Genomic DNA, 27658 nt, shown 5'->3' on the forward strand with positions numbered 1-27658 from the left:
GCTGAGTGATGGGCAAGAGAGGAGGAAGGGAAATCTGGCCTTGGGCCCTCAATGATAATGCAGAGTAAAGTGGGCTTGCTTAGGATAGGAACAGACCCTCTTGGCAAAAAAAAAAAAAAAAAAATTTAAGAGCCCATCATTACAAAATTCCACTTATAAAGTCTATGCCTTCTGCAAGTTCTTACGACTTCATTTAACCATAAGATTTAATGAAGACATAAGAGAGCCTTCACTATTTACTTATTTGTCTGGCTGGCATATTTACATCATTATAGCAGCACTAAAAAGAGTCATTATAAATGGGGACAATCATCCAGCCCACAAAACACCTGAACTCACAAGAGGCCTCATGTGGACTCTTCACTTAAACGTGGCTCTCTGGTGTTCTCTAGAAATGCCAGCAAACATGTCCACTGCTGGAGTGCTGGGAGGAAGCAGTGCTTGATGGGAGAGCAGGGTAAAGCAGTCCCCCCAGGCACCTTCTTGTAGCTCAGTGAAGAGGATGGAGGCTTAATCAGAGCTAAGACAACTTCTAAGTGAGTCATATGAACCAATAGGCAACTATCATCTCTGTTTTAGAAGAGGGTGACACATGGACAACCATATGATTAAAAAGCTTTTAAACTTTTCTCCTGGCCTCCTTTTTCCTACCCACTCTACTTCTGACAGAATTATCTTTCAGAAAAAATACAGATTTCAGTACGTCAATCCTTCCACGGCTCTCCTCTATTACAGGGCAACATCTCAGCTTCTTTTCTCTTTCTCTTTCTCTTTTTTTCTGCTGAAAAGACTTCTTTTCTTCTTTTTTAGTTTGGGTGAAAGTTTACAGAGCTAATTCAACAAGCATCCTTTAAGACCCAGCTCAATGGCAGCTCCTCTTTGAAGTTGCCTTTGTTACATTACTTCTTTCCAACTTACCACTCTCCAGCCCAGTGCTAGGCAGAATTCAGCACAGCATTGTTTACGCAGCTTTATTATTGCTCCTATCACACCAACTCAAACTTAGTTTGTGAGTTCGTTTCCCACTAGATCATGAAGTCATTCAAAACAGAGATTTATCCCAGCACCAGGTAGCAATCCTGATCCAAGCAGGAGCTCAGTAAATGGCTCTTGAAATAAATTAGCAGGGCTAGTCCTACACAAAATGGAATGTGGTCTAAGGTTGTCTTCTCTTCTATGGTGGTCCATCCTATCCAGCTGAAAAAGACCTCCATCTTATAATATGACAGTTAAGCACAGAGGCCATTATAAAGAACTCATTTCTATTCCTTTTCCCTTCGAAAAAAGTTTTTTAAACCACAATTCACATAACATAAAATCTATCCTTGTAAGTATACAATTCAATTCCAGAACATTTCCATCACTACAAAAAAACCCTCCAATACTTGTTAGTAGTTACTCCTAATTCCTCTCCCCCACCCTCCCTTCTTCAGCCCCTAAAGAAAAACCAAACAAAACTCACTGCTGTCGAGTCAGATCCGACTTACAGCGACCTCTCCTTGGATTTCTGAGGCTGTATCACTAAGGAAGTAGATTGTCCAATCTTCCTTCTGAGGAGTGGCTGGTGGGTTTGGACCACCAGCCTTCTGGTTAGCAGTAGCTATCACTAATTTACTTGCTGTCTCTATGGATTTGCCTATTCTAGATGTCATCTAATGGGGTCATACAATAAGTGGCTCTTTGTGTCTGATTTCTTTCACTTAGAATACTGTTTTCAAGGCACATTCATGTTGTAGAATATAGCAATCCTTTTCAGGATTGAATATTATTTCACTATATGAATATATCACATTTTGTTTACCATCCAGCTGGTAGACAAACAACAACACAAAAAACCAAACTTGCTGTCACAGAGTTGATTCTGACTCATAGTGACTTTATGGGACAGAGCTGAACCGCTCTACAGGGTTTCTGAGGCTGCAAATCTTTACGGAAGCAGACTACCACACCTTTCTCCCACAGAGTAGCTGGTGGGTTCAAACCACCAATTTTTGGGTTAGCAGCTGAGTGTTTAACCCACTGCATCACCAGGGCTCCTAGTTGATGAGCATTTCCACCTTTTGGTTATTACGGGTAATGCTGCTATGGACATTTGCTATGTGTGCAAGTTTTTGTGTGGACATATGTTTTCAATTCTCTTGGTTATATGCCCAGGAATAGAATGGCTAAGTTATATGGTAATATGATGTATTAACTTTTTTGAGGAGCTGTCAAAATTTTCCACAACTGAACCATTCTTCATCCCTACCAGGAATGTATGAAGATTCCAATTTCTCTACACCCTTGCTACACGTACTTCTCTCTTTCTCTTTCTGTTTTATTATTATAGCTATTCTAGTTGAGTATAAATGTAGTATCTCATTGTGGTTTTGATTTGCATTTCCCTAGTGACTAATGATGCTGGCCATGTTTTCCCATACTTATCATTACTGGCCATCAGTATATCTTCTTTGGATAAATGTCTATGTAAATTTTTTGCCCAGTTTTTAATTGGATTGTCACATTTTGTTTACCATTCATCAGCTGTTGGACCAACAACAACAAAAAAACCAGACTTGCTGCCATTATTGATTTATAAGAGTTCTTCATATGTTGTAGGTACTAGACCTTTATCACATATATGGTTTGCAAATATCCTCTCCCATTCTGTGGTTGTCTTTTCATTTTCTTGATGGCTTCTTTTGATGAATAAAAATTTTAAATTGTGATGAGGTCCAACTTATCTTTGCCTTTTTGGTTGTTTGTGCTCTTGGTGTCATATCTAAGAAACTGTCGTCTAATACAAGGGCATGAAGATCTATACCTATGTCTTCTCCTGAGAGTTTTATAGTTTTAGTTTTTAGGTTTTTGATCCATTCAGAATTAATTTTTTGAGTTAGTTTTTGTATATGATGTGAGGTAGGGGTACAAAGTCATTCTTTTGCATGTGGATATCCTGTTTGTCTCAGAACAATTTTTTGAAAATATTATGCTTCCCCTGTTAACTAATTTTGGCACCTTTGTCAATAATCAATTGAACTAGATATAAGGATTTATTTCTGGACCTTCACTTCTATTTCACATGTCTTTCCTTATGCCAGTACCACACTATCTGTATTACTGTATCTTTGTAGTAAGTTTTGAAACTGGGAAGTATGAGTCCTCCCACTTTGTTCTTCTTTTTCAAGATTATTTTGGCTATTCTGGGTCCCTTACATTTCCACATGAGTTTCAGGATAAGCTTGTCCATCTCTGCAAAAAAAGTCCACTGGGATTTTGATAGAGATTACACTGAGTCTGTAAATCAGTTTGGAAAGTACTGTCATCTTAACAATATTAAGTTTTCCATGCCATGAACATGGGGTGTTTTTCCATTTATTTAGGTCTTCTTTAATTTCTTTCATTGATGTTGGTAGTTTGTTTGCACTGTACAGATTTTGCATTCTTTCTCAAATTTATTTTTAAGTATCTTACTCTTTTTGATGTAATTGTAAATGAAGCTGTTTCTTAATTTCATTTTTGTATTCATTGTTACTATATGGAAATTAACTAATTTTATTATATTGATCTTATATCCTGTAAATTTGTTGAGATAATTTATTAGCTCTAATAGTTTTTTTTTCTTGTGTGTGTGTGTCTGTGACTTTTTTAGGGTTTTCTATATACAAAATCATGTCATCTGCAAATAGCTTTTCACTTTTTCTTCTCCAATCTGTATGCCTTTCCTTTTTCTTGCCTAATTGCCTTGGTTAGGATCTCCAGTACACTGTTGAACAGAAGTAGTGAGAGCAGATATCCTTGTCCTCTTAGGGAGGAAATGTCAGTCTTTCACAATATATCAGCATGGGGTTCTCAATGATGTTATTTATCAGGCTGTGGAAGTTCCCTTGTATTCCAAGTTTGTTAAGTGTTTTTATTCTGCAAGGGTGTTGGCTTTTGTCAAATGCTTTTTCCGTGTCTACTGAGATGATCATTGATTTCTGTCCTTTGTTCTATTAATATGGTGTATTACATTGATTGATTTTCATACGCTAAACCAACCTTGCATTCTTGGGATAAATCATACTTGGTCATGGTGTATACTGTATTTTACACAAATAACACATGCATTCTATGTTTGTTTGCCAACCACTCTTTCCTCCTAGGAGGTATTTTCATAAACACCACTATTCCCCCCCCCCCTTTTTTTTTTTAACACATTTGAAAAAAAAAAAAAGGATGGCATGTTTACAAAAATACCTCTCTGGGGGAGGGAGCGGGTGGCAAACAAACATAGAAAGCATGTGTTATTTGTGTAAAAATATGGTAATTCTTTTTATATACAGCTAGATTTGGTTTGTGTGGCAGTGAAGTTTGTGTGTCAACTTGGCTGGGCCTGGTTGAGGGGCTGGGCAGCTGGATGTAGTATTCCCCATGATGAGACTGGTAATCAACTCCATGGTGGAATCTACTGTGAGCAGCTGAGTAGCTGCCTTAGGGATGTGGTCTGGTTCCTGTATATAAGGAGAAGCCTTGGGGAATGGGCTCTAGCTTATGGCACACTTGAACCCTGCATGTAGCCGAGTTGTTGTTCAGCAGCCTGCCCGGTTCTGCTGACCTTGGGACTTTCAATAGACTTGAATTAATGGCCTGCTGTGTGGTTTGGTAACATCACAACTATGTCTTTTTACTTGTCAGACTTGGGCTTCTCAGCCTCAGCAGCCAGCAGCTGAGTGAAGAAAAGCCTCCAGCTTCAGCGGGCAAGGAGCAGGAGGCAGAGCTGAAGCCCAAGGTTGAGGGGCTTTCACCTAGCCCCTAGAGCCTGGCACTTTAAACTTGGACTTAAAGCCTCCAAACTGTAAGAGAATAAACTCCTGTTTGTTAAGGCCATCCCATTTGTGGTATTTTCCTGTCAGAGCAGCACTAGGGAACCAAAACAGTTTGCTAGTATTTTTGCATCTGTAACCATAAGGGATATTCTTGTGAAGCTTTTGTCTTGCTTTGGTATCAGGGTAACACTGGCCTCACAGAAGGAGTTAAGAGGTTTTCCCTCTTCTAGTGTTTGGATGAGCTGGAGAAGGATTGGTATTAATTTTTCTTTAAATATGTGGTACAATTCACCAGGGGAGCCATTTCCTTTGTGGAAAGTTTTAAAAAATCTCTTATTTTATGTCTATTCAGATTTTGTATTTCTTCTTGAGTCAGTATTGATAGTTTGTGTTTTTCTAGGAATCTTTATCCATTTCACCTAGGTTATCCAATTTCTTTGTATGAAATTGTTCACTGTATGCTCTTATAATCCTTTTTATTTTTGTAATGCCCCTTATTTTATTCCTGATTTTAGTAATCTGAGTCTCTTTTTAAAATTTTTTTGGTCAGCCTAGCTAAAGATTTGTCAATTTTGTTGATCTCTTCAAAGAAGCAACTTTTGGTTTAGATGATTTTCTTCTCTTTATTTTGGGTTCATTTGCTCTTCTTTTTCTAGTTCTTAAAGTAGAAGGTTAGGTTATTGATTTGATATTTTTCTTCTTTTTTAATGGAGGCATTTACAGCTGTAAATTTCCCTGTGAGCACTGATTTTCCTGTATCCCTGTTTTGGAATGTTGTGCTTTCATGTTTATCTATCTCAAAGTTTTTCTAATTTTCCTTATGATCTTTCCTTTCTTGCTACTTATTTAGGAGTATATTGTTTCCACATATTTGTAAATATTCCTAATTTCTTTCTGTTATAAATTACTTCTGTTTATCATGGGAGAATAGAAGGGCTGTGTATGCACAAGGGAAGAGCTCAGGGGGCAGGAGCGCATGGAGGGAAGGACACAGGGAAGAGATAACTATGGGGAGGATGTGGGAGGGGAGCTGTTGCACTGGGGTAAATTGTCATCAGTGTCATGAGACACAGTGTATGTGAATTGCTGTATGGAAAGTGAATTGCTCTGTAAACTTTCATCCAAAACACAATTAAAAAAAATGATTTGTTTTCCTCCTTCTGGACACCATGGATCCTTGGCCAGCTGTCTGTTCAATCTCCTATACCGCTTGCTGTCTTTTATCAAAGCCCTGCTCTGTGTTCACCTTCCTTAAGAAGACTTCTTAGAATAAGCAGAAAGACAAACTTCATCAGGCCTCCCTTAAGGTTCTATGTAGAGTGCTATCCCATGCAATTCCTAAGGCCAGACCCTTCTTTCTTCATATCCACAGCAGGGAAGAACAGTTAGAAAATACCAGAATTATTCCACTAGTATCTTAAACAATCAAGCCCACAGTTTGTCTACAGATTTGGCCCAGTTATAGACCATTAAAAATCAAGACAAACAAACAAACCTAAAAACTACAGTTGCTGTTGATTCTGACTCACAAAGACCCCATGTGTGGCACAGTACAACTGTGCTCTGTAGGGTTTTCAGTGGCTGATTGTTTGGAAGGAGAGCACCAGCCTTTTCTTTTGAGGGATCTCTGGGTGGATTCGAACTGCCATCCTTTCAGTTAGCAGCTGAGCACGTAACTGCCTGTATCACCCAGGGACTCCTGTAGACAGTTACTAACCATTAAAAGCTTTTGCTTACATTTCAGAAGCATTCTGGTATTTTGCAAATCTTACAGTTCTTACTAAGACACTAACACTTTCACATAGGAGATACTTCTGATCAGATACAAAAGATGGCTTAAATAAATTCATTTTTTTTTTACTTGAAAAAATGAATAAATAAAATAGAAGAATAAACCAGGGATTTGTTAATTATCCTATTGACCACTTACAGATGTTAGTTGGGAATTACTTTTCAGCTATAACATACTCAAAATACACACACACAAACACACAGAGAGTGGTAACTCACTTTTCTGGTGGTTGTATTTTAGACAACCCGAATGTTTCAAAACACATCTGTGAATTAAAAATGATTCATAAGATAGTCTCAAGTTTTTCTGCCTGACATTTACTTCCTTTCTTCCTGGCCTGGGAAACTCTTACTCATCCTTTAAGATCTACCTTAACTTTCTTACTCCTAAGGGGTCTCTTAATCCACCCTAATCTTTGGAAGAACAAAGCTTCTGGCCTCTGTGGTCCTATAGTATGCATTCCACACTGAAACACTGAACCAAAATTCTTCATTTCCATGTCCATCTCTCTTCTAGGCTGTGGGCTACTTGGGGGCATGCTCAAGGGTGAAGTCTTCACTTCAGTCTCCCCACTTTCCAAAACCTCAATCTACTGATGGCTCTCACCCTAGTAGCTCCACCCAGCCAGGGATCTGGTCACCTAGATTTAACTGCTGTATTGCCACCTGCCACATCCTTATCATGCTAGTGGCCAGCCCTTTGTTGCCTGCCAATCTGGGAGCCTAGGCACTGGGGATAGCTTTAGGGGGCTATGTAGTGTCCTGAGTCCCACCACCTTGTGTTAGCCCATGATGTGTGACTGTGCTCTTCCTTTCTACCCTTACTCACAGACCTTGTCTGCAGTCAACCTGGATGCTCAGTTCTCTCTAGGTTTGGAGGCCCCCCTGACCATGGCTTGCTCAACTCAGGCCAGCATACATAGCTTGGTAGCTATTTGCTGAATGAATGAACACAAGCCCACCTTTTCTGCTTCATTAAAGAGGGGTATAAGCCTCTATCTTCCTTCTCAGAAGAGCCCATTTGGCCTTACATGTACCACTGGGTACCTGATTTCATCTGGTACTTTTTACTTTTGCTAGGGTCACTATCAGGAGTGCAAGGACTGAATATAGGTGGTCAGACTGTTGGGACAGCAGGTAATCACTGACAAGAATGAGGCATAGCAATGGAGAACACAGGTGGTATAAAAATGACATGCTAGAAGAGGCATCCGACTTCCTCTAACTTCAAAAGGGGGGAGGAAAATCAAGAGCAACAGTCCAAGGCTGATTCCTATGAGGTGGAGGTCAGACTGGCCTCCACCCTCCAACTTTTTTTACCAATTCTGACACCAACTGTTCTCCCATGGCATTCCCTATTTCTCTGCTGGGTTTGACACTTTGTTGCAATGGCCACAGACCATACTCAAGTTATGGGGTTTATTAGGGAAGTAACAGGTTAAGATTCAGGTTCAGAAATGATTCAGAATATAGTTCTTCAGTCAAGACAAATCCTTCTTAGCCATGCCTGTGGTACATCTCTCTTAGGCCTCTAGGCTCCTCAGTCCTCTTGCACTTGCCTGGCCTCTGTCCTGCATGGGCAAGTGTTACAAAGCTCCTTAACTCCACCAATAAGTGCCTGGAAGCACACCACTCTGTCATCAAACCTCCTGCCCAAAGGCACTAGCTTTCTTGTTCTGTGGGCCAGGAAGCCCACTGTGCTTTGCCTGTTGGTCTCCTGGGTTTGCTGTCTCCATTGCTGCTGTTTCTCAGCTACTGCTTCTGATCATTTGTCACCTTCTCTGGTGTTACAACTCGCTTTCTATCTCCCAGGTGGAAGAGGTTCTCAGTGCAGGCATCCTGGGTCCAAAAGATGTGCTCTACTCCTGGCTCTTCCTTCTTGGTGGTCATGAGGTCCCCTGTGTCAGCCTCTAGGATTGCTCATGTTATGCCTAGTGGGATGGCAAAACTGACCAATTCCCTCATTAGAGTTCCATATACCTTATTTGCCTGGTCCCACCCCCATAAGGGTGTCACCTTCCTTACATTATTAGCAAGATGTCTAATCCCCTTGGTGGGCCAGAAGGACCTCATTTGCAGAGTCCTACCTAGTCATTTGGTAGGAGTTACAAAGACTATGGCCATAAGGACCATATTAAGTAATTCACTGCACTGCAGGTGGTTACAAGAAAGAACACAGGAAAAACAGTAAGCAAGGTAGCATAGCCAAGTAGGGCTATCTATCCTGGAAGCAAATGGCTCTATACACCTCAAGAAGTCCTGAGAACATCACTGAATGCCAATGCCAAACACCCAGGTAAAATGGTTAGTAAAATTCAGTGAAAAAACAAGGTAAGCCCTACCTACACAATTTTATAGTCCTAGAGGTTATCAATAGATCAAAGTTTAGTTCGGTACTGTGTTCAAAGCAAGGAATGGACTCATCAAGAAAAGGTTAAATGATAATCACTACACTTTCTCAACAGGCTGCCAAAAGCATATACGTTTTAGAAACATTTTTTTCTGAAAATGCAAATTTGTTCATAGATGTCAGAGATTAAAATAATAAATCTCAGTTATCTAAACAATACAGGCTACCTCATTCTCTAAAGCTATCAAATGGCTAAGTGATCATGGTAGGTGTAGATACACATCACTTACAATGAATCTCAATACTTTAGGATGGAAGTATTTGGTGACTTGAAGAGGACTTGATTATATAAAGCTTTCAAGGTAGGAAGTTCTGTTGAGAAAAGCAACTCTGAGGCCCTGGATGGTGTCTTTTAAGACATCACTCACATCCTGAGTCAGATAAACTCCATCCACTAGAATTAAACTGGATTGTCCAGATTTTTGACTGGAGCTCAATTTTCCTGTTACTTTAACTACTCTTTCAGTTCAGTAGAACAATGAACAAGTTTTATGTTCATTATATTCTTGCTCCTCTGTTTAGCTTTTGGTGTCTTCTGTTTGGACATCTGGTGACTGACTCTGACTTTGTCTCACAATTCTACGTCCTCACTCCCTGACTGGTTCTGACATTCACCTCTGGCCACTCTAAGGAACTGGGTCTCACCTATCTTGGGTCTACTTTACTATTTCTGTACTCTTTGTGAGGCCATGACAAGAGGTCAAATGAATCAACATAATAATGAAATATGTTACACTGGACTTTGATACATAGCTCTTTTGTACATGACTCAAAATAGATCCATCTTGTTGTTGGAATTAGGCTTTCTTAGGTGTGACACTTGGGAATTGACTTTTCTCTAAAAAAAAAAAAAAAAAAACAAGAACAACAACAACAAAAGCAGTACATACTACCATTGGATATCCAACTCACAACTGGGTAAATCCCATGTGCAAGGAGAAACATGACTCAAACCCTGGCTGGTTATATTCACTCAGGAATGGAAAGCCTAAAAGTCAGGTGCAAATGAAGATAGACAGTTAATTGTCCTATGGGCTCTAGAAGGGATGATTCAGCCTGAAAAAAATCATTACACAAAAGGTTCTTAAAGTTTAATGTGCAATGAAGAGTTACCTGGGAAACTAGTAAATGTAGATGCTGGGCTCCACTCTTATAACTCTAATCCTGTTATCTGGGGCTGGGGAATCTGCATTTTTAAGAAGAGTCATAGATAATTCTGATGCAGTTGGTCCTCAGGCCACTGAGGAACCATGAATCACAGCAAGGAGAAACTTGGTAAATACACAGGACAAGCGTAGTAACTAAAGGACCCCACCAATCCTTCCTTCTTTGGAAGTCAGATGGACTTTGCCTAGGACAGGTCATCTCCCCAATCCTTTCCTAATACTCTTATTACTGGGTATCAGCTCAGTTCTAATGTCAACTTATTGTTTTAGAATAGAAAACATGAATTAACTATGTTTTCATAAAAATTATTTTAATATGTTTTTAGAGCAAGTGGGATGAGTGTCTAAGTTATATTTTTTACCTCAACTGAGGAAGAAATGCTATAAAGAAAAACACACTGCCTAAGTTAGACACTATCATCTTTTATCACATAGACCTTCCCTCTTTCCCCTTCCCCCTTAGACAGAACAACTCCCTACAATAATTTCAGAAGTCTCATGATTTTGCCCAAATCAAACAAGTAAAATATTTAAAATCTACTAGCAATCATCACTACTTTAAAATAAGGGATGAAAATAGATATTGAATACAGAAAAACTTCAAATTAGCACCTAGCAGTACACATGTAATCAGTGAGGAATAACTAACTATACTCGAATGTTCTGATGTTGAGGAGCTGACAGACCAGGAAGAGCAGAGCTCAGGCAACATGGAGGCTGTGCATTTCACTGGGTAGGTCATGTTTCCCTAGCACTTCCATAAGCAAAACTGGAGGGAGACCTCAGGAAAATCAGTTTAACTGGGACATTCTGATGGGGATAGGATGCTTTTGGAATCTAAGATGACAGAAGATATTGATGAGCTATTAGATCCAGGAGGCCTGCCTGATATTTGAGATAATGGGGCCTCCATTTGTTTCAGGACGATGCCTTCATTTTTGCACCAACATGGTTTATGGCTTGCAGGGGATATATGAACTGACTGATGCAACCATTAAGGATGTTAGAGCCCCATTCTTACTATTATTGTGATATGTGTGCATGTTTGTTTTTTTCCTAGGAGGATCTTTATTTTTCCTCCCAAATCTCATAACTGGTTATACAGATGTTTAATTGAGAGGAATAATTATGAATTACGATTTGTTTTTTCTTTCAAACTTTCCTATCTGAATCATTTATCGCCTTCCCTCTCTAATTAGAAGTGTTTCAAATATTGTAAAATTAAAGTTTAAAAAATAAACATTGCTACTAGGCAAGCCCATGCCTCGAAAAACTCACTTTAAAAAAAAATGTTAATGTTTCCTACTTGAGAGGCTTATGTACTATAAGATTGCTAATTTACAGCAGTAATGAATTTCAAGTCAGAATAAGAAGAAGAAAAAGTTGGTTGAGAAAGGAATCCAGGTAGATCAGCTTCATGAAAGCAAGTGGGCACCAAGAACTCGAGGAATAAGGATGTCCAGAGGTAGGATGACTTAAAATGTGAAAATACTGGTTAAAAGCACAAGGAGTTGGGGGTGTCTGGGGAAAGTGCCTAATGAGGAAATTAAAGCTGAACTGTAGACTTAGAGCTTTTGAACACTTTCATCACCCTGAGATGCTCTAGGTAAATAAAGCAAGGAAGACAAATTTCATCTAGCTTATGTTTGCAGTTCAACTCTGACCCTTGCCCATGGAATGACTTTAAATATCTGTTACGGAAAAAATGATACTGCTTTAATTTCCGGCTCTATCCACATCTGGCCAAGGAGAGGATCAATTAATATTACTGTGATTTGTCTTTAGGGCCTCTGACACCCCCAAGGACCAGCCTGTGGGACTGTCTGTTTTCACTGGGATTCTTAGCCAGAGTCAGGAGAGTGGGATTCTGGACCAGGGCAGTTCACGTAACACAGCTCAGAGCCATACAACACAACTTGCTCCGAGGATGTTGGGCATTGTGCTTCATTAGAAAACAAAATATAAGCTTTCCACACCATTAGGAATGACTTTAGGAGTGAAAGCACATAAGACGATGCCTCACCTCATCAACAATGCACTGCAGAAGCTGGAGAGGCTGCAATGGAAAAGAAGAGAGGAAAAAGTATTAGCCTCTATGCAATATCTTTACAGTGGAGTGGAAAGAAAAAATCATTAATGCAATAAAATATAGCAAGATTAATCAACAACAGCAAACTCTTATAAAAACATTGATGCTCAGGATGTTCTATTATTTCTAATGGTACCTAATCTAATACAGGCAGTTAAAGGTTTGCATTTTCTTCAAAATGCAATTTGCTAAGTTTAAAACAAGGCATTCAAGCATGCAAAGGAAGCAGCCATCAGGAAAAAGAAAAGTGAATTTTTTTCTGAACTCATAAAGCTTACCATTAAAGATCCCTGGTTTTTCTGAATCTGAAAAAAGGCAATATGTAATTAGCATGTCATAATCAAAATGACTCACTTGGACACATTATGATCACTGAGAGAAAATTATTGCATTGCTGGTGGCAATTTGTGGGCATGTGTTAACACAATTTACATAATGAAAATACACAAATGTTAATAGCTCGCTTCTCATTTATAGGCGAAAGTCAGCAGAATGTTAATTTCACACAACACTTTTTAGTACCCTCCAGGTTGTATTAGAATAGGGAGAAAAACCATAATCCATTTCAAAAGGCTGTTTACGATTCAGATATAAATAATGTTTTATATTGCTAGATTGTGAACACTGGGCTTAATGTTGCAATCATTGCTAATGTTATGAAGCTCACTCTTTTTAAATTAAAAACCGATTTATTTAAAATTGAAATTAAATCATAGTCAGAAATTAGAATTTTGGATTCCTGCCAGTGTCTGCTTACAATCCCCTATTTTGTGAAGAAAACTTTAATTATGTGGTTGAAGTATTTGCCTCTAACTCAGGAATGGGGTGAAGGCTCCACCTTTTCCAAAGTTCCTTTTGCCTGTTTCCAGGGCAGCAATGTTCTCTGGGAAACTCAAATTCATGCAAGTTTTACACTGTTTTTCAGGGAATAAAAGCAGAGTCTGGTTAAGAGTGCCTGTTCCTAATCACCATTCTAAAGGCAGGCGGCTTATACGTCTAATATTAATAAACCATATCTCTTAGAAAGTTACTAAAATGTGAGACTAAAAAAGCCCACAGTTACTAAAAACTCAATGAAAATGGAGTTTCTGGTACCCAATTTTCTAAAAACAAAGATTTCAGGAACCAAATACTGCCCAGTTGTATTCTGGGATAACTGAGCTCCGATTGGCTGGTAAAATGTAGGGAAAATAATAATAGTTCCTTCTATGTTTTTAATGGTGCTTTAACAGGTTCTTTCACATACTCTCATGTGATCTGCACAACCACCTTGCGGCTGGTAGGGATGATCATCTCTATTCTAACATGGGGAAACTGGGTGTCTAGAGGACTGGGCATGTCCAAAGTGGCAAGGCTGGGTTGTGGTGGTGCTGGGACTCCTCCCATGCATTTTTCCTTCCAGGACCTGCATTATACCTGCCTTTGATCGTACCATTATTTAAAAACCATTAGATTTGCATATATTTATACTTGGTATATATTTATACTTGGTATGGTAAAGTTTAGGAGCTCTGGTAGCATAGTACCTAAGGCCTTTGACTGCTAACCAGAAGGCTGGTGGTTCAAACCCACCAGCCACTCCTTGGAAGGAAGATGGGGCAATCTACTTCCATAGTGATATTGCCTTGGAAACCCAAGGAGGGGTCGCTATGAGTTGGGTCCAACTCGATGGCACATAACAACAACAACAACAAATGGTAAAGTTCAGAAATGATCAATTTTGGCATATGGGTTCTTCTCAACTAGATAATAAGTGTCTCAAGGTTTTTGTATTTCTTCGGCATCCAAGTGGCTGATCCAAGTGGCTGATCAGCAGACCCTTCCACCTAGTGGCTGAGTGTTTTAAGAAGTGCTTTGCCATGTATCATCTCAACTGAATATAGCACATACGCATTACTGCTCTTAGCTTTTCATCACTCCCTTCCCAAACGCCACTCTCTGAAACCTTTGTCCTGGACTGACTGGCTCTTAGTTTACTTAGATGTGTGCTGTTAGCTGCCATTGAGTATGCCCCTGGCAAACCTGTGTACAACAGAAGGAAATGCTACCTGGTCCTGTGCTATGCTAAATCCATGATTGCTTGGGGATCAGACCACTGTGTTCTATGGGGTTTCATTGTCAGATTTTTAGAAGTAGACAGATTTTCCTTCCTATTTCTTCTTAGTCTGGAAGCTCCCTTGAAACCTACTCTGTATCCTAGCAACACATAAGCCTCCACCACTAACAGATGGCTAGGGGCTGTGCATGAGGTGCACTAGCTGGGAATTGAACTGCGTCTTCCACATGGAAGGCAAGAATTCCAACACTGAAACACCACTGCCCTGATAGTTTCCATTGAACGGTGTGTAGAATTAACGCTTGTTCTTGTTCCTCTAGTCAATGAGTACTTCTGGATAAGTCTCTGCAAGTGAAGATTTACATTAAAAAGGAAGGCAGAGCTGTCAGCCACCACCTGGAGTGTTTAAGGATTTTAGTATCAAGCCCTATCATATATTTATTTATTTATTATTGTGATTTGGGTGAAAATTTACAGAGCAAATTCACTTTCCATACAGCAGTTCACATACACTTTGTCTCATGACATTGACCACAGTTTACCACACTGTAACAGCTCCCCTCCCATCTCCTCCCCATAGTTACCTCTTCCCTGTGTCCATCCCTCCATGCACTCCTGCCCCTTGAACTGTCTCCCTGTGTATAAGTAGCTCTTCTTTCTCCCATGATTGTTCTCTCAAGGGCTGTATCTGCCTCAGGTAAATGTTCAACTCATATGCCTGTCTTTTGTTTGCAAGCCATACCATCTTTTAAAAATCTTGAAAAGCCCAGGAAACTTCTATGAGATACCTATGGTACTTGCTTTTGTTTTTTTCAAGCATACATACATACTTTCAGTTCCATATTTTAGTAAGATATGTCTACTTCAACAGGAGACTTACTTGTAATGAACAAAGATTTACAGACCTACTTTTTACAACAAAGAGAGTGTTTTTCACAAATTTTCAATTCACAGGGAGGAAAATATGCTGTAAACATTTTAAACGAGATTTTTAAAATGAGTTCAAGAACGGATTGTGAGACATTGTCTTCAGTGATATATGAACCAAATGACTTCAAGGGAGGAAATTTCTTTCTGAACCAAGATCTTAGAGAAAGTCTCCATCTTGCCCTGTTTTGTGAGTTAAAAGCGTGGTTTAAGGCAACTTAAAACTGTACTATTTTAATGCATGCTCTTTACCATAAGAAAGAGAGAAACAGCAATATCAAAGTCTTTTTTTATGATCTTGTAACCATGTTGTTTTGCCCAGGTGTTTAAAGAGATGTTGTTACCAGTTTTATTACCCAGTGTTGATAGCAACATATCACATGAAATCATCTTCATAAATTTTGTATTAAGGTAGTAATGCTACTACCTGAAATTGATTCAAAATGTTTAAGATATTCTATGGCTTTCTAACAATGTTACATAACGTGGTGACTTATAGCTTCTATTTCACAAGAATTTGATGATGTAACATCAGTATAATTGATTCATTTTCTCAATTAAATAAAGCTACTATGCTTTTCTTTATATGAATGCCACCATATAAACACCATAGAGTTAGATGTATTATCTCCTTTCTCTGTCTCAGATATATTGCCTTAAAAGCTGTATTCTGTTCCTCTGTTAATTCCACTAGAAAATTTAATGCCACAGTCATATTTTTCAAATTCTGAACTGCCATGGACTCGACTGTATTTATATTAGGCATATTTTTCACTGCTAAACTCTTTGTTACTTACCTTTTTCAAGATCACATTACTATATGAGCACAGCAAACATAAAACACAGCCAAACAAAGTCAACCTCCAGTCATTGCCTCTGCTTTTTTGCACACAGTTCATGAAAAAGTGAAGCCCCTAGTTTTATAGCACATTAAAAGTGGTACTAAGGGTACTCAGTATAAAATGTTAGCTTTATGAACACCTGTCTTTATCCTAGGTCTGTCTCCCAAATGCGAGGGTGTGAGAGCAGAGTTCAGAGGAACACAATAATATGGTTAGCACTGATGTATTGCCTATACCTCACAACATATGAAATGGTGTTTATAACTAACTTGTCCAAGACCACCTTCCTACTTGCACATTTTGCTTGTGTTGAGAGTTTTCTGTGTCTAACTAGTACTTTGGGACAATGAACAAAACAATAATTGCTCCTGTCATACCCTTTGCTAATCAGTCTCTAGAACTAGTAGCATTATGGTACGCTAATTTAGCTAAACCTCTTCCCTCTTCTGGGCATTGCTTTTTTTCTTTTGCCAGTCATTAGACCCCAGATTTAAAGCCACACTAACAACACAGTTCCACCTCATTCTGATGTACATATTCTTATGTATTTAAATGGGGGAAGAATGACTTCATACAGGCATTAAGTATTAGGTCATAGGGTGTTACTGTAGCAACAGTTCTCATCTATTTCCTTGTAAGGACTAACTGTTGGTAATCAGAAAAGCTCCTCTTCCATTTACAACATGACTTTGGAAAATGAGGCTGGAAAGGCAATTGCCAATGTAAGTTGGGTCGTGGGGCTTCAACTATTTAATCAATGACTGTGGTGCTAAAGGCAACTTTGGGAGTGTCACATTCTGATTCCATCTCTGTGGAGGTACTTTTTACATACAGTGGTAAAATGGATCTTGCTACCAGCCTCTTTCCGTTATATTCAGACACCATCAGAAAACTAAAGTGGATCCACCTATGCAACTTAGAGAAGACACTGGCTATGGCTTTCATTTTCTCTTTTATTCTCTGAAATTATAGCTTACCCTGCAACTCTTGTCTGAGAGATTTATGTGTGACCTAGGTCAGATCTTCCAGTATCAGTTGACAAATTTTCTCTTTACATATTTACTGCTTTTCAAGCTTGTGTTATTTCCTCTTAAATAGGAAAAAGAAATATAAAATGAAATAAAATTGTTGGAATTTTTAAAGAATACCATTTTCATTTGTTGTGCAGCCAGCATCACCTTCTAGTTTTCAACACTGAACTCTTCCTTTTTTCTTTTTTTAAACTTCCAATTTTAGGAACTGCAGCTATTTTGCAGAGACTCTCTTTTCAAATCAGAGGTATTATGCTGTAACAAGGAGCTCTGATAGCTTGGTGCCTAAGGCACTTGACTGCTAACCAGAAGGCTGGCGGTTCAAACCCACCAGCCACTCCTCGGAAGTAAGGTTGGGTGAACGACTTCAGTAGATCTGGAAATCCAAGGGGTTGCTATGAGTTGGATCTGACTCCACAGCACATAACAAACAACAACAACAAGCTATAACCCTGGCTAAATATAAACAGGGATTATAGAACACTGAGATTTCATAGTCTGAATGAAGCTTTATGACCTAAAATATTTTGAAATGAAAGGGACCTCCAAGATGTTCTAGTTCAATCTACTTATTTTGCTGTTAACAGAAACCGAGGGTCAGAAACAGAGAAGTTGTCATAAGAAACTGGCATGGGAGTCTGCCTTGTGTAGGGAAAATGTATGAGCTTTGAAGCCAGAAAGACCCCTGGAATTCCAGTCAGGTCCCCATGGCTTCAGAGAGCCCCGTCCCTTTACTGAGGCTCAGGGTTCTCATCCAAAAAATGAAGGGATGAACTAGAGGAGCCCAAGGAGTCCTCAAACACAGAGCTTCCCATTCAGGTGCCATGAATTTTTTTTTTCCTACCCGAGGCAGAAGTGGGACTGGCATGCAATCTAATCGTATCTGGCATCATGTTGGGTGCTAAGATTTAAGGGTGCACCACCTCCAATCCAAAGTTAGAACTTTCAAAAAACAAAATGTCCAAATCTTAATGTCTTCAACTGAGGAAAAAAAAAAATCCTCTTTACATGATCATAAGTTGAATACACATTGCCTACTACCACTAACTTAAAGGAGGAGTTCCCAAACAAGTACCTTCTTAAAAAAGGGACAGAAGAAAATTTATCCTGGCAACTACAGGAAATTTTGTAACTAAGTACAAGGAATTTTAGTAAACTGATATTTTTAGATACTGATGGGGAGCTCTGGTAGCATAGTGCCTAAGGCACTTGACTGCTAACCAGAAGGCTGGTGGTTCAAACCCACCAGCCACTCCTCGGAAGGAAGGTTGGGCAATCCTACTTCCATAGTGATACTACTTCGGAAACCCAAGGAGGGGTCGCTATGAGTCGGGGCTGACTCGACGGCAAACAACAACAACAACAACAACGATGCATTATGAGATAAAATAAATGAATAATATGTATTGTTTATAAGAAGGAAGACTGGGTAATCTACTTCCATAGAGATACCGCCTCAGAAACCCAAGGAGCGGTCGCTGTGAGTCGGGACTGACTAGACAGTAGTGAATTTGGCTTTTTTGGTTTGATATTGTTTCTATTAATATAAGATGAATAAGCGCAATTCACTTGTGTCATCCCATCTCCTTTGCTCATCAGTCCCTGTCCTTGTTCAAGCTCTTATGCCTGTTAACATAGTAGCATAGCTTGGATAAAGCCAGAAACAAAAATAAGTCATAATAGGATTTAGTGGGAAGTGCTCTATAGGGTATAAAAAGGTCACTATGATTACCTCTTTCTAAGATCCACTCAATGGTACCTTCTTGCTGCCCCATAGCTCCTACTCTGGCTGGAGTCCAGTTTTGAAAAGCTAAAACTAGATATCCCTGAATTTAACAAACAGCTGGGTGGGATAAAAAGGCTCAGCGATGCCTGGAGGAGGGCACAGCTCAGATGGGACCAGACAGAAAATCATCACAGTCATAAATTAGATCACTTGCCTCTTACTGCTTCCTGAGTATCAAGGACAATGCATTTTCACACAAAATACAACAGCTGGAGCATCAAGGTACTGTGCAACATTATTCATTTTGCTGGATCTGCCAGTGAGTGAGTGAGCAGGAAAAAAAGGACTGACTGCCAGTCTATATTCTTTTATCCATTGTGTATTTAAAACTGACATAGCTCATGTTCCACCTGAGATCAGTATGTAGGCGCTACAGTAAATCACCTTCTGGGTAGATGTAAGTTCTAATTTTTAGACTTGAACTTGGTAAGAAAAGCAGGGGCTTAGCGCCACAATTCAAAATGATCGATGTGAATCACAAAATTAACCTCTTCCCGAACGGTACAAGGTCTGGCCAAGGTGTCCATAAAGCACCTTCCTTTTCAAAAGAGACTGTAGACATTTGCTGAGTCAAACTTTTCTCTTTTCTTTGTTCCAAGAAAGCTTGGCTTTATTTCAGAATATGGGTTAAGAATCTTTCTCTCTCTCTTTCTGTGTCTATGTGTAAAAAACCAAAAAAAAAAAAACCCACAAACTCACTGCTGTGGAGTAGGATCCGACTCACAGCGATCCCTCCTTGGGTTTCCGAGGCAGTATCACTATGGAAGTAGACTGCCCAACCTTCCTTCCCAGGAACCTTCTGGTTAGTAGTCAGATACCTCAGGCACCATGCCACCAGAGCTCCCCTGTGTGTAAAAGGTGTTGCTTATTTTTATTTTTGGAGAAAGGTCTGTTGACTACTCCATTCTTTATGGTCAAATAAATCTGCTACAGCAAGTTTTTTTTATGTGTGTGTGTCAAAATGTCTGAAAGGGTTTTGTTGGAACTATCATTTAGTTTGCATCTCTGTTCTCTTAAATTCCACAAGCCATAAAATCTAAACTGATCTGGGAGTCACCTAGTCCAATTCCTTGCCCAGTATAGAAATTCCCTTTATAATATTCCTGATAGACAGGTATCCTGTCTTCACTAGTACACTTGCAGTGATGAGATTCCAGTGACTCCATTTTGGGTAACTTAAATTGTTACAAAGTTCTTCCTTATTTTGAGTCCAAATTTGCCTTCCTATAAGATCTGCCCATGGTCTGGAGCTGTAGAGAGTAAGTTGATGATAGCTCCTTACATATTTGAAGATGATTATCATGTCTTCATGGGAGCTTCATGGTGGCATAGTGCCTAAGGCATCTGACTGCTAACCAGAAGGCTGGAGATTCAAACCCACCAGCCACTCCTCGGAAGGAAGATTGGGCAATCTACTTACGTAGTGATACTGCCTCGGAAACCCAAGGAGGGGTTGCTATGAGTCAGATCCAACTTGATGGCAATGAGTTTGGTTTGGTTTGGTATCATGTCTTCATAATGTTTTATTTCCTATAAAATCCTCCTTGTTTGCTTGCTTATGATCAGTTATTATTTTGTTGCTCTTTATTTTTCCAGCTTCTTTTAGGAACACCACTCCCTGAACATTCCCCCACCTGAAGCAGCCCATATGCTTCATGGGAAGATGACTTCACCTCCAGCTCTACGGTTTGGACACAGGTTCAGTCTGAAACCCATAAACATCTAAATCCCCTAGGTACGTGGATTTAAATTGGTCTGATCAAACTGAACCCCAGGACCTTTGGTTGCCTATGGGGAAAAGAAATCCTCTCTTTCCCTCTAAACTGTGAAGCAGGTTGTGGGAGGAATCTCAAGAGCTATTCTAAGTCTTTGAAAGGAGAAGACTACTGAGAATAGAGCCAGAAGTGGATTGTTCAATCAAGCCCTACGTAAAACCAGCAATACTAGGTGGCTCAGTCTAGTTTCAGCTAGATCCAGTTAGTTTCAGCTGGAGTTTTAATCATCTGAACTGGAAAGCCATCTACAATGACTTAGGCATGATCTCACATTCTTCATTATTGTGGTCACTTCTCTCTGACTCTGTTTCCACACGTGCTTATTCCTCAAAAACTCTGCTGCCTATGCCTAAGTACTTATCTAGGACTGACTGGCCTAGATCACCTTGTTCTGGATGCTATACTTCCACTTATGGAGGCTAAAAGTAAATTCATATTTTTTATAGCTGTATCACAGAGTTGGCTTAACTGAGAGAACACAGAGAAGTATTTAAATACCAGACTGAAAAAGAATTGCGTTTTCCTGTACTTTTCTATTTCTTATGTGTTTCATATTGACATAATATTTGTGAGTCAATATGAGTGGATGATTAAACCAATCACAGAATCTGGATGATTCTGATGAAAGGCAGACAGAAACTGCATCCGTCTTTTATTTGTTTGGCTGAAGAGAGTCTTGCTCAAGAATGAAGTAGAATCAGAGACTCTTAAAATCTGAAAGGATTTTACCAGTTGCCGTTGAGTAGATTTTGACTCACGGAGACCCCATGTGCATCACAGAAAGGATTTTAAACATTATTTAATCCAATCTAGATCTTTAAGGGATCTGATCCTTGAAACCCTGCTTCATTACACCCTTGCTGGTCCAGCTTCTACCAGAATATGTCTAGTGATGGGGAGCTCCCTGTTTTCTGACTGTCCTTTCCATTCTCTTTCCCTGTTCTATCCTCCTAACAGTACAAATCAACGTCCTTTCTTACATGAGAACCCTCACACATCTGAAGACAACTATCCCATCTCTGCGGAAGCTTTTATCCTTCAGGCATTAATGCTGGTGGGATACAGTGGGGACACAGGACACTGATTCCGATTCCAAAATCTGTTTTGCCAACATGTTAAAAAAAAAAAAAAAAAAGTAAAGTTAGACTGTAAATCAATTCATTGGTTTTACATATGTTTATATATGTTTACTCTGCGCCAGGCTTCACTAGACTTTACTAGACTCTAGGACGCAAAAGATGGAGAGGATACAATTGCTGGTCTACAGAAGTGAAATCATTTATTTAAGGTCCCTGAAACTTAGTGGCAGAGCTAAGACTCGGACACAAGACTTGTATTCTCCTCTATATGCAACCTACTATTTGGATAAATTGTTGTTATGTGCCGTCGAGTCGGCCCCGACTCATAGTGACCCCTTCTTGGGTTTCCGAGGCAGTATCACTACGGAAGTAGGATTGCCCAACCTTCCTTCCGAGGAGTGGCTGGTGGATTTGAACCGCCAGCCGTCTGGTTAGCAGGCAAGTGTCTTAGCCACTATGCTACCAGAGCTCCCTAGTGGCTAAGGCACTTGACTGCTAACCAGACAGCTGGCGGTTCAAACCCACTAGCCACTCCTCGGAAGGAAGGTTGGGCAATCCTACTTCCGTAGTGATACTGCCTCGGAAACCCAAGGAGGGGTCGCTATGAGTCAGGTCTGACTCGACGGCACATAACAACAACAACAACATTTGGATAAAATACAACTTGTTGGGGTTTTGTTCTCTTCCCTCAGTGCTTCACAGATTTCTAAGACAGTGGTTTTCCCTCTATGTGATGCTTTCAGGCATTGCAAGGAAGGTTAGTTTTGTGGGCTAAGGGTTCACATATTACTTTTTTTTTTTTCCTTTACCTTTTTCTTTTTCCGCATGATATATTTTATAACATTGTTTGGCCTGCTGAGATTTCAAGATAAGCTGCAATCACAACCAATACATGGTTCATACAGAATAAGGAAGGAAAGAATCTTGAAATACAATCATATAACCATGTTGACTGACATATGGATTATGGGCTTGACTATAAATGAAATTCAAAATAGTGTTAAAGAAAAGAAGTCACAGATTTGGAATAAAGTGAACAAAGTTTAACTTTTTATTCAGAGTTTTAGTCCAGATCTCTCATATTTTGATATAAGGAAAATCAGGTTTCAATTAATCCCAAGGGAGTACTCAGGGGGAGAAGGTGAAGAGAAAGGTGGCTGAGGGTGTGGAAGGGAGAAGGAAGCTGCTCATACAAGATAAAAGCAGATCATAGAAGTCTCTAGTCCAGCATTTTTCAGACTCTGCTTACCAAATAACATCAATTCTAGCAAAATATTACTTAGATGCATTAAAAAACAGGAACAGATAAAGGAGAGCTGCTGTTGAGTTGGTGCATGCATGCATGTGAGTGTATGTTGGGAGTGGTGGTGGATAATGTTGGATTTCCAACTATTCTAGGTCTTCCCATTGCAGAATTCTGAAAATCATTGACCTAGAACACCTCCTTTGTTTTCAGAAGAGGTCTGAAAAGAAATAAATCAAACAACAAACAAACAAGAGAAGCCAGGACCAGAACTCAGGTCAGCTTTGTGTGTGTTTGGGTGCGAACCATATACTGGCAGTGATTTAATTGGTCACTTGTTGTGTATCACTTCACTACCTCCTGGTGTCCTCTGTCCTGAGTCACTGGACAATTTCAGTGGCCAGGCTACCAAGGAAGAACAGAGCTATCCATAGAACAGGGCTGGAAGGACTGCTGTCACCTCAAGCTCTTGTATGCCAGGGAGACACCTTTGGTTGGGCATTTTCTTTTGTTTACTATATTTTCTGAACTAGAACAAGACCAGAGTCAAGGTTCCTTCATGCCCAAAATGGTGCTCTTTAAAAAGAAAACAAATCAAGATAATCTTCATTATCCCTCTTTGGTCTTTCCTCCTTTGAGCCTATATGCCAACAGCTACTTCCTTGAGACTGTTCCATACCCCAGCGTTTCCTTCCTTGTCATCATGGTGGTCAGTGAGGCAGACCTTGATGGTATACAGTATGACAGGGTCCACCCCGGGTCTAACTGACTGCTTTGGCTTCCTATGACTCCTTGCATGTGAGCACCTTGACTCTGTGTATGAACAGATGACTACTTCCTTTCTTAGCTCCTAGCAGTCCCTGGAACCCTCTTTCTACCCTGTGTGTCCTGGGCACTCTCCAGCCCAAAATTGAATCAGCTCTTTGCTCCTTTTAGGCAACTCATTGATTTTTCAATGAACTTAGCTTGTCTGTTTTATTGGCACTAAAGAGGGTTGGGTTCTTAGCATCATTAACATTTTACTTGAGGAAGAATTCCCAAACTCCCCAGGCATTAATCCAGAACTGTTAAACATCTAAAAAGTAATCTGTGTTCAGACAAAGCGCGACCAGGGCTGCCCCCTTTTCATCTTGGATGCCAGTGAGCCCCCAGCCCCAAATCTACCCAAGTTTTCTATACTGGATGGTGATAAGTGAAACACTGGAGTATAATAAAAGTTGATGTCTTTTTCTGTTGCTGCTGCTACTACTGCTGGTGAGGACCACTTTTCCCCCAGGGATCCATATTCATTCAGCAATTACCTGGCAAACATGGAGCATCCTGGGACAGTAATTTCCATCTCTGCAGATACACCAGTTGGAGGCAGTACTTGAGTGGATGGGTGTGTAAAATAAGGATGGTCATTTCGGCTTAAAACCTCTGGGAGCCTTCTCTTACTTTCTCTCCCCACCATCCCTCTGAACTGGGAGTGGGAAAGCATTGCCTAAAACCAGGTAATCAGGAGTGAGTCATTTAATGGCTATGGACTTCCATTTCCTCATTTATAAAATAAAGGAGTTGGACTAGATCGCTGCAAAATCTCTTTAAACAGAAATCTATACAGAAGGAAACAGTATAAGGTCTCAGACCACAAAGCCTAAGACAGAGGAGATGGCAAAGTTGCCACCTGAAAGCCAGACTGGGCACCAAGTCCTTTAGGTCAAACTTTAATTCTATCTCTGGGCCAAACTGATTATTTAAAAATTATAAAAGAATCATGGTCCCTAGTTACTGAATTAAAAATGAGTAGATTCAGTATATAGTTCTATATATTGTAATTGTGATTGTGAATGATAAATTGTAACTCAAAAAAGAAAGACTGAAAAGGAAGGCTCTTGTGGGATCAGAAAAGTAATTCATTTTAGTTCTACCTGGTGTGAGACATGGTCATACATTTTCAGAGCTACACTGGTAAATCCCTAAACTGCTTTCTGGAAATATAAATAATACTAGTATCACCTTGTTCTTGCTTACCTCCCCATATTTTTCAATGTACTCTCTTAGGCATTAGCTCATGTGATCATGATAATTTCCTTCCAGAAGTCCGGAAAAAGCCCTACGATGTGCCAAGTTAAATTCATACAGGGTGGCAGGGAATCCCTTAGAGACATGTGTCAACTGACCTCAGGGGCAGAGAGATCTTAAAAGGCAATCATTTCCAACATCAGATTGGGTCCTAGCCATCTCAAAGGGATTCATGAAATTCTCAAACTCAAACTCGAGACCTGGCCACTGCTACACTCTCCATCTTAGTCGCGATACACCACCATCCTCCTCCAAGACACTTCCCTCTCCTTTCTTGCTTCCCTACTTTAAAAACTATCTAGGGAAATTCCTAAACCATTAAGGACAAAACATAACAGTAATAGAACTCTACTGAGTTAAACTATTGGAAGGGGACCAGCTATAATACTCTGTTTTAGACCTTTGTCTTTTACCACAGACCTTTATCTGTTTGCCTAGAATGCCTGGAAGGTTGTGAGCCATTCTTTGAGCCTCAGAGGCTCAGCTCAAGCATCATCTATTTTGTGAAACCTTTGTGACCTCCTACCTTGAGCTGACTACTCCTTCTTCCTCTTGAGGACAGAATGTTACAGCAACTGCCATTTGTTTTCAGTTTTTCTTCCCTATGGACTGAGATGTTTTGCATTTCTGTACTCCTAGTGCTTAGCTCAGGAGCTCTGGTAGCATAGTGCCTAAGGCACTTGATTGCTAACCAGAAGGCTGGCGGTTCAAACCCGCCAGCCACTCCTCGGAAGGAAGATGGGGCAATCTACTTCTGTAGTGATACTGCCTCGGAAACCCAAGGAGGGGTCACTATGAGTCAGGTCCAACTCGACAGCACATAATAACAACAACAACAGTGCTTAGCTCAGTGCCAGGCACAGAATGGGTGCTTAATGACAAATACATGTTGAATTGAATTGAGATATGTATCATATGATAGTTTAGAAGGTGCTATAAAGTCAACCAACATAGGATTAGTGCCTTTTTCTTTTTCTTTTTTTTTTAAAAGATGAGAATCCCTAACTAAGCTGGCTAACTACACATACCTCAATTGAAGTATTAACAAGTAATTTATCATTAATGGAAAATTTCACATTTCTAAGCTACTTGTACTTTAGGGAAGATTTCTCTTCCATTTGACATTAATTTCTGTTTTATTTTAAGGATATACTAGGGAAGCCACATCATGTCTTTGGCATAGGCTAAGCAAATAAAATTATGGGAACTCTTGATGAGGATGAGAAGGATACGGTAAGATTTTGACACGGGAAATTAAAAAACTCCTAAGAGGAAGCAAATGTATATCAAGAAACACCTTTGTATCACTAAATTTCACCTCTGCATTTTATGGGACATAAAATCTGATTTAATGGGTTGGAATATCAGTATATTTTAAATGTCTATATCCTCAATAGTGAGGACAGAAATAAACAATGCATTAAAATATGTAGACTTTTAAAACATGTAGTTTTTTTTAAAACAAAACATGTAGACTATTCTTTTAGACTCTTCCCAGTTAAAGATGAGCACACAAAGTTTGGAGTAATTACCTTTGGTTATTTTTTTTCTTCTATAGAGACCTAGGAGCTCTGGTAGCATAGTGGCTAAGTCACTTGCCTGCTAACCAGACGGCTGACGGTTGAAACCCACCAGCCACTCCTCGGAAGGAAGGTTGGGCAATCCTACTTCCGTAGTGATACTGCCTCGAAAACCCAAGGAGGGGTCACTATGAGTCGGGGCGACTCGACGGCACATAACAACAACAACAACATACAGACCTAAGGGGAGCTCTGGTAGCATAGTGCCTAAGGCACTTGACTGCTAACCAGAAGGCTGGCGGTTCAAACCCACCAGCCACTCCTCGGAAGGAAGTTGGGCAATCCTACTTCCGTAGTGATACTGCCTCAGAAACCCAAGGAGGGGTTGCTATGAGTCGGGGCCGACTCGATGGCAAATAACAACAACAACAACATACAGACCTAACACAAATGATTGGAAACTTACCATTTATAATATACTTATAATACTTGATATTCTGAACTTTAAAAAGTTCATGCAACAAAGAATAGATTCCAAATAACTCTTTTTAAAGGGGGCAAACTTTACAGGTGTTATTTTGCAATTCTAGCTTGGTCTAGGCATGATCAGTACGTTACTAAATAAGATAACGATGTCCACAGTCCATGTTTAACATTGAATAGAAAACAATATTAAATGTTCACAATTAGAATTAGTAAGAATATATCAGTCATAGGTTTTTAAAATACTAAATTAAGTACAGAAACCCTAGTGTTTCTACAGTAGCATTTAAAAAATGTATAATGTTTTTAAATAGTTTTAAGAATGTAAGTTTCCACTCTATTAGGAAATAAATGTCCTAACCAGAACACAATTTATTACTACAAAATAAATGAATGTTTAAAAGACCCTCTGTCAATTGCAAAAAACAAACAAAAAAACCCAAAACCCACATTAAAATAGCAGGTTTTCATGGCAAGTTAAAGTATTTTCTCCTTGACAAGCTGCTTACATTCAAATGAAAACAGGGCAAATTCAGTCAATAATATGGATTACAAATAATAAAAAGGACCTTAGATCATGTTAATACAAGGATCAGAAAGCAGTAACTT

General features: G+C 39.5%; 1 protein-coding gene across 1 annotated transcript in view; it reads right to left on the minus strand.

The window, feature by feature from the left end:
• MAP2K5 (mitogen-activated protein kinase kinase 5) overlaps window positions 1–27658 on the minus strand; it is a 358912-nt gene that overhangs the window by 70531 nt on the left and 260723 nt on the right. Inside the window, exons 18-19 of the mRNA XM_007957397.2 lie at window positions 12522–12548; window positions 12178–12210 (exon numbers count right to left, since the gene is read on the minus strand). Of these exons, the coding sequence (XP_007955588.2) occupies window positions 12178–12210; window positions 12522–12548 (60 nt within the window). The remainder of the gene's footprint in view (window positions 1–12177; window positions 12211–12521; window positions 12549–27658) is intronic.

This window comes from Orycteropus afer, unplaced genomic scaffold (assembly GCF_000298275.1).
Source record: "Orycteropus afer afer isolate SDZICR_OR568_19922 unplaced genomic scaffold, OryAfe1.0 scaffold00015, whole genome shotgun sequence".
Taxonomy (NCBI): domain Eukaryota; kingdom Metazoa; phylum Chordata; class Mammalia; order Tubulidentata; family Orycteropodidae; genus Orycteropus; species Orycteropus afer.